At 38.5% G+C, this 8,199-nt stretch overlaps 1 protein-coding gene across 1 annotated transcript in view; it reads left to right on the forward strand.

The window, feature by feature from the left end:
- abcb7 (ATP binding cassette subfamily B member 7) overlaps window positions 1–7,566 on the forward strand; it is a 73,833-nt gene extending 66,267 nt beyond the window's left edge. Inside the window, exon 16 of the mRNA XM_088925752.1 lies at window positions 6,098–7,566. Coding sequence (XP_088781878.1) covers window positions 6,098–6,313 — 216 coding nt within the window. The 3' untranslated portion in view covers window positions 6,314–7,566. The remainder of the gene's footprint in view (window positions 1–6,097) is intronic.
- The last annotated feature ends 633 nt before the right edge of the window (window positions 7,567–8,199 follow it).

The following is an 8,199-nucleotide window of genomic DNA, read 5'->3' on the forward strand; positions in this document are numbered from 1 at the left end:
AAATGTTTTTTTTTTGTTTCCGGAACTGAACGTGACAGACTTGTGCTGTACTATATCATTGTATAGTCATTCAATGAATGCATCTTTGTTATTCTGTGAATACTGAAGTAAGATAAGATCACTTTATTAGCCATAGACAATTTCTTACATTAGGAATTTGTCTTTTCGCATACCCCAGCTTGCTCTCCATGAGACACACAGGCACACAGATGGGGAGAGAGAAGCTTGGGAGGGTCACTGGTCAGACAGTTGTTGGTTATAGTTATGAGGCAGACTCCTGGTTTGCAGTCAGCTGCTGCAATGGTAACGATTCAGGGTTGGCAAGCTGTTTAGCAAAGCCTCTGGTGCAGAATGGCTGCAGCATATCACCCAGGTGGGTGTGTTCTGCCTTACTTCTGAAGTGCCTGACTTCCTTTTGGATGTAAATGAAAATTTGAATTGTAATTAGTTGCAGTCATGTTCTGTATAGACATTAATCGGACTTTACTACCAAATAGAATTTAACAAAAACATGGTAATTTCCTAACTTGAATTTTGAAAATGATTGACAGAAAATGGGGTCATTAAAAAAAGCAAACATTTGTAAAGCATTTAGAAAAAAAATAAGGGAGATAAGGAAAAGACTTACTATGGTTGAAAAAGCACTAACAGCTACATAAATTCTACTTCAACGTCATGTTCCGCAAATACTGTAAAACAATTTTTTAGGTTAAGAATAGAAAAGGTCTTTTTCATAGCCTGTATTGAACAGAATTCATGGTCTTTCATAGTGCAAGGCAATGTTTATAGTAACAGTGTTTATTTTGGTGTGCACAAGGATGTTTTGAAATTTTCTGATTATATTTTGTAGCTGACAGTCCCATTTTCTTTATCTACAATACATTTTAAAATCACTATCATTGAAACAGAGGGGAAATTGATCCTTGTCTAACCAGAACACAGCAGAATGCTGCAGTTCTTGGTCTGAGCCAGGAATGCTAATCAACATGTCTCCTTGCAGCCAGCAGCCATATCACTCTGCAACTCACAACTGGCAACCCACTGAAGCTAAGCAGGTGTGAGCCTGGTCAGTACCTGGATGGGAGACCTCCTGGGAAAAACTAAGGTTGCTGCTGGAAGAGGTGTTAGTGGGGCCAGCATTGGGCGCTCACCCTGTAGTCCATGAGTGTCCTAATGCCCCAGTATAGCGACGGGGACGCTATACTGTAAACAGGTGCCGTCATTTGGATGAGACCTAAAACCGAGGTCCTGACTCTCTGTGGTCATTAAAAATCCCAGGGCATTCCTTGTTAAGAGTAGGGGGTATAACCCAGGTGTCCTGGCCAAATTTCCCATTGGCCCTTACCAGTCATGGCCTCCTTATAATCCTCATCTATGAATAGGCTTCATTACTCTGTTCTCCCCCCCACTGATAGCTGATGTGTGGTGAGCGTCCTGGCGCACTATTGCTGTGGATGCAACACATTGGTGGTGGTGGAGGTGATCCCCATTACCTGTAAAGCTAAGAGTGGAGTGTCCAGAAAAGCGCTATATAAGTGTAAGCAATTATTATTATTAATTTCAGCATACTGTTCAAGGAAAGATTGTGACCTAACCTATCCTTAGCTGTGATCATCCCAAATATCTACATAGATGAAAAACCCACGATCGCTGGCAATTGTTCTAACTGGAACCATAAAATCATTTATGTAAGTGTAAGAAGCCAGAGGCCAAATACACAGCCCACCAGCACCCACCCTCTGTGCTGGCTAGGAAATATTTGGCCTGATGCAATTAACCTTCACCCTAAAACTGGCCTATGGTGTATTTGAAGAAAGCAGAATATGCCTTTCAGCAGTGCAGGTGTTTATTAGTTGTGTGCAAAGAACAAATAAATGCAGTCATTTGCTTGTATGACATGCAGTATAGCAGAAATTAGTTTCCAGCACTACAACAGCCAAACTTCAGCTCTGGAATTCTTGAAGAAATAGATGTTCTTGACCTTCACCTGTAACTTTGCCATCCCTAGATATCAGCTTACTACAACTACTTTGGACTGATCTGAAAATGCTATAGCCAAACTTTTGATCTCTAATCTGCCTGAACTAAAGAAAAAAATGCAACATAAAAAGGGACTAGACTTCCTAGATCAGATGTAATCCTCTGATGGAGAATTATCATTAATGTCTGAAAGCTGTAAAGAAAGGCAAAAAGACACAAATTACTAAAGCTGGTGATCTAACGTTTTTGGTTCCAATTAAAATTTTAATTACAGTGTTTCTGAAGGAGATCACTGAATACATTTAAAAAATATTTTTGTTTTTGACTTTATTAAAAGTAAATGGCTGTAAACCTCAATCATTTGATGATTAAATCTTTGAAAATTCACAGTCAGTCTTTGATGCATTTCCTGTGTTTGTCTGTGCCATGTTGGAGTTTTTGCTCTCCACTTTAGGGTTATGACCTTTTTCTTTGTAAAGGAAACCCAAAATATTATTTTAATTAAATATTTGATTTTATATAGCACTAATGACACTATCATAAAGTTTACATTTATATTTATCGACTGTTATATCAGGTGCTTAGGTACCACTTGTGTCAAGGAATAATGAAAAGATCACAAACGATTTTATGGAACATTACCCATTACTTGTGATGTCAAACCACAGAATAAGTTGGAAGCAGTGACAGAATTCAACTGCTTATACCTGGAGACAAGATACTTAGTGTATGTTGTTTAGTGCAAGATGGATTGTTTCAACTGAATTTCTGCTTTTGATGTTTACACGACGATAATTCATTATGTTAATATTGGACTTTTCAGCCCCAAAAAATCCTAAATGCTTTACAAATAGAAAGGTACATTGTCTGAATTGTAGATCCAAGCTAGCATTTGGCAGCTATTGTTTGTTTAAAACTTCTGGTCCAGAAGAGAGCCTGAGAAGTCAGGGGAACAGCTTTCAGAGAAGCATAGGAGTCCAAAAACATTAGGATTCAATTTGTCGGCCAGCAGTTTTCAGACACCTGTGCAGTGCAAACAAATGTTTCATACAAATGGGACTATGGACAGCAACAATACACACAACAGGGCATTATGTCAGCTCAGTGTGACTGCATTTGGTATCCAAAATAGCATATGTCCTCTAGTAGATACTGATGATGTTTGCACCCTTTTGTGGGTCTGGTGAGCACAAGTCCCTAGCTTTATCTTTTATTAGTTAGGAGTGAATTTGGAATTTCTTCCAGGTATTGTAGGTATTGCTGTTTTTTTTCTTTCTTTATCATATGGTGTAATTTGTCTTGAGGAGCAGTCGATGTGTATAGTGCATTAATTACATACATTCTTGGGCTTCAAATCCAATGGTTAGAGTAAGTACCTAAAAGGAAGAAATATTGGTGGATGGGGAACTCTGTGACAGAAGGAGTAAGGTTTTCTTCCTTGCTCATTAAAATAAAGGGTCTTAATCTACACATGCCCTTACTGGCACCTCCATTTTCTTCTCTCTGTGGTGTACTTTGTCTTTGACGATTCTGTGGGCGGATATCTGTAAAAGGGTTGGGAAGCAAATTATAATGTTGGGGGGGAAGGGCGCTCGTGTGTTAATGTGTGGGTGTACTCGGCCCAACTCACTGGTATTGGCTTGTTGGATTACTAGGTCCCTGTTTGTTGTTATAATGAAGGAAAACACGTGCACATTAGCTTTGCACCAACTCAAGTGACAGTCTAGTTTGTTAGACCTCGTCCATTTCGATTCCACATTGTATGTGCTTTACATGAACACATTTATCCCTCAAACTTCTGCAAAGCCTTCTGTCACTCGTCTGCTTTTGTGTTTTGTACAGCAACAGATTGAGGTTTTTTGCTTGACCACATAAGTCCCAGAAGATAAAAGCAACTTGTCAGAGACAATGATATACGTATTCACTGTCAACAACGTGAGCTGTTTCTATTTTAAAATGCAGCCTTTGAATTATTCTTGGCAGATTCCTGTGAGGATCATAGCTAAGGAAAGCAGAGGACATTAAAAAACAATTAAATGTGTTTCTCTGTGAAAGGCCTGCTGCTGCCTCCCACACACAGTCTGTACAGCACGTTTCTTTCCTTTCAAATGTCTGTTCCTCACATCTTTAGAATACTGTTAATGATTGTTTTTCTTAAGCCCAAACACAAAGCTGTGGATTTGAACTGGAATCTTTACCTGGGTACAGGTACTGATTGTTTATGCAGTATCCCCCTCCCCAAGGTGATTGGAAAATATCTTATATGCAGTAGCAATATGTTTATAGTAGATCAACACAAGGTTTTTGTCAGAAGGCAGCAGTCATTTGAAGGGCTGGTTTTCACTAAGAGATGGATGTAAACATGGCAATCTGTCTAAAAAACAGCTGAAATTAGGTTTAGGAGTTGTTAGTGGGGTTGTACTGTATCTATAGTATTGATCCTATACCGAAAGCATTATGCTTTTTTGTGGTAACCAAGACAGGATTAATAAAAACACATACATGAGGATCCTACAGCAACTGGGGCATTTTAGGGCAGGAATAGGCTCATAGGCTAGCAGAAAGTTTCTATCCAACCTGTCCAAAGTCCAGAAGGTTTATTTGTAGGCAGATGGTAACATCAGTACTAGTAGTCGTTGTTCCTGTCTTTCAATCTGTGTTGGCATATGTAAATTAAGAGCAGACACATGGTTTCCCTTACTTACAAGCAGTTACACTTTGCTGAGAGGCAATATTAATTCACTAATCACTTTTATTTAAATTGTTTTTGTCTGGAACATTGAATTTGAATTATCTTTACCGGACCTGTAATTTGATGTAGTCTTGCTTCTGACACCACAGCGAATAAATTTAGAAAGTCATAAAAACCTACCCATGGCAGAAACCACCTGACTTCTTTTAAAAATGTATTATTTTCTTGCAAATTTTTGTCCCCATAAACACTTTCTTAGGCTATCGTGATAGAAGTAATATGGGTGTTGTTGGCACACCACTGTGGAAGTTGATCTTAGAATTACTTAATTGCCTTTAGGTAATGATGATAATGTTTCACTGCTGTGAAAGGAATTGTCTGCATTTTTATGTTATTTTAAAGATATAAAGGTCACATTTTATCTGTATTATTTTTATTGCTTTACATAGTTCTCTACCTGGATTTTAGAATTTCAATAACAGATTTACATATCTTCTGGATTCTGATCAGGGGACGTCAATCTCCCTTAAGATTGTTCTGTCTGAAACCAGCATTCGCAAAGTAGGAAAGAGTACTGTTTGCACAGGTTTAATATCACCTGATTATGATCAACTGTTATTTTAATTGTATGCTGACTTTTAAGCCTTATTTTTTAGCTTTAATCATGTATTTTCTAAAACAGACTATGGCAGTTGTAAAGGTACATGTATCTGTATTCTTTACAGTACCTTAACTTATATGATAAATTTAACACACCTGCAGTATGTCAGCCAGTTTCACAAGTAAATCAGGGGATCAGTCAGTGCTGTGTGGTCTCACAGTGAAGTGTTTGCCACTGAAGGTTTTACTGGTGTGTCACATTCCTCTAGAATTCTAGCTCTAGTTCCAAAGCCCCCTAGATAGTTGTAGAAGAGTGATGTTCATGTAAAGTATAGTGATGCTGTAGTGGAAGACACTGGAGGAAGACAGCAGAGCATCACGTGGAAAGAGTGAAATTTTTCTGTGGGCTTAGAAACCTAGACAAACTGAACAGCAGCAAGGCCATAACTAGAAAAGACATTTCTCTTGGGCGCCTGGAGTATTTGTGATATCTTTTTGATTTTTAACTTTGAGAATTCTGCCTATGTAACATAGGAAGTGCTTTGTTGTCAACTGTTGCAGTCTGTGAAAGTGAACATATGACACAGCGATGGCTTAAAAATGTATCTTGCTGTAATTTTAATTGGAATTTTGGAATTTACTATGGAGGACAAAATGTTCAAGCAGCACGAGTCTGCTCCGAGAGCCATTAAAGAGCCGATGAATGGAATTCATTTCTGAAGTCGTTTTTTTCGGGGCCTGGCACTTTTCAGGATTTTGTACGTAGCCCTCCTCCCATCACACGCCCTTGTTGATCAGCCCTTTATGTTTTTTCCCCACTTCCAGGGGAGAGTGGCGGAGCGCGGAAGTCACCAGTCTCTACTGAGCAACCCCAACAGCCTGTATTCAGAGCTGTGGCACACGCAGAACAGCAAGGTCCTGAACGGCAACAGCCTGCCCAGCGAGGAGCAGAAGAGGCTCTCCCGCAAGGAGGAGGAGAGGAAGAAGCTCCAGGAGGAGATCCTCAACAGCGTGAAGGGTTGTGGGAACTGTTCCTGCTGAGAGGGGTGTGTCTGCTAATGGACAATACAGCAGTATTTTGCACTGAGACTCAGGAGTGAGTTATTTATAGGATTACATGTCCTTCTCCTGTTTTGTATCCTGGCTTTACAGGATTGTCAGTATGGGCCTTGGAACAGTCTGAAGGGACATTCCCATTTAAGAGACAGATTGTTCAAATCTGCCCCCTGCCTCCAAAGTGACACTTTTGATTCATATTTTCTCTTATACGGAGACACTAATGCAACGGGGGCTAAATTGTAGATGAGGTGCAACATAAGTGTATCCATCCATACAATTGTCAGAACACAACCATGGGTTTCTGTGAAGAAGAAGAAATGGAAAAGCAAAGCTGTCTGTGGGTTTACAGTCATGGATGGTTACCATTTCACTTAAGTGAGAGTTGAAATTTAAAACTGCTGTTGGTGCATTATTGACAGTGCACTGAAGGTGCACCTCAGTTTATTTTTTTAAATCCTAAATTGGAAGTAAAATTAATACTGGAATTTCAGAGTTTTACATGTTATATAGATAATGGTAAAGAGCAGCCAAAGCTGTTTTGCTAAAATGGTAAGGGTTCAGTTCACTGCTTAATGTGAACATATCAGTAGAGTGCGTTGATAAAATGTTTTTAAAAATTTATAATTGGGATGGGAGGTGTTTGCATTGCGAGATTGTTCCAAAATGTACTAATATAATCAGTGTACAGTGATATTCAAAATTATGGGGAGATGTTGACAATCTGAATTGAAATCAACAAATAAAGCAAGAATCCTCCTACTTTTTAGATTTATTTGAAACAGAGGTACTGTTAAAATGTGGGGCTGTTGCTTAGCTGGTGGACTAACAGGGGATATAGTACGAATAGACTGTGTATTTGCAAACACACAGTTCATCAAATTCTTTAACGTAATGTAATATCCTCATTTGGGGACTCTAAATAGACTAACATTACTGAACCCAGAATCCAGGATACAGATGCACAGGCCATGCCAGTCTCTGTCCTGTCTGTTATGATGTTACAGGAATGAGCCTGGCAAGAGAGTGAAACACATTAGTTACTTTTACATGTACTTTTAGGACTGATAGAACAAAGTAATAAATGTTTTTTACTTTTGTGAAGGTCTGTAAAAATCCCCCAAAATATGTACAGTACAGTTGTTTACAATTGTCTTTTCTTTCAGTAAGATTGTCATGTATCCCTTCAATTTTGGCTTTCAGTGAACATATTTTGCAATTAAAGTGTTATATCAACAGTTTCTCCATTTTTTTTTCTGAAGAGACCTGGATTCGCTGTATCTACTGTCATCATGTCAGTATGTGAGTTTAAGCAATATTGAAATATCACAGTATTGATGGCTCATCATGAACAATTATTTTTCAGAGATAATTATCTATTTTTAAAAATGTCTGAATTCAGATGCCTTGATGCTTCTCTTTTCAGTAGTTCACAGGCATACAATCAGACTCAGAAGCTCTGGGCAGTTAAGTGTACAAACATACTGGAGTGTCTTGTTCTATAAACATCTATATGATTTTCCTTGTAAGCAAACAGCCCATCTACAGATTTTGGATATCTGAGCTATGAGATGGGAGTTAGAAGATTGCAAACATTAAACTGACAAGAAAGTTCACAAATGTTTTAAGGGGAATAAAAATGTTATGTATTTCCCTTCAGACTTGGACACCAGTTTCCTTCCAGTCATAAAAAGACATTTCCTGAATTCTGTTAATGAGTTATGTAAAACAACGAACTCGATGAGTGCATTGCCTTTATTTGATACTGTGGCCAGCTGTAACAAACCTGCTTATGCAAAATTCTTCAGTACAGTGCAGTTTGGAAGGGCAGATGACTTCCCATATACAAAACAAATGGCATGTAGTAAATA

The sequence above is a fragment of the Atractosteus spatula genome, chromosome 9 (assembly GCF_055471065.1).
Source record: "Atractosteus spatula isolate fAtrSpa1 chromosome 9, fAtrSpa1.hap1, whole genome shotgun sequence".
NCBI classification, from domain to species: domain Eukaryota; kingdom Metazoa; phylum Chordata; class Actinopteri; order Semionotiformes; family Lepisosteidae; genus Atractosteus; species Atractosteus spatula.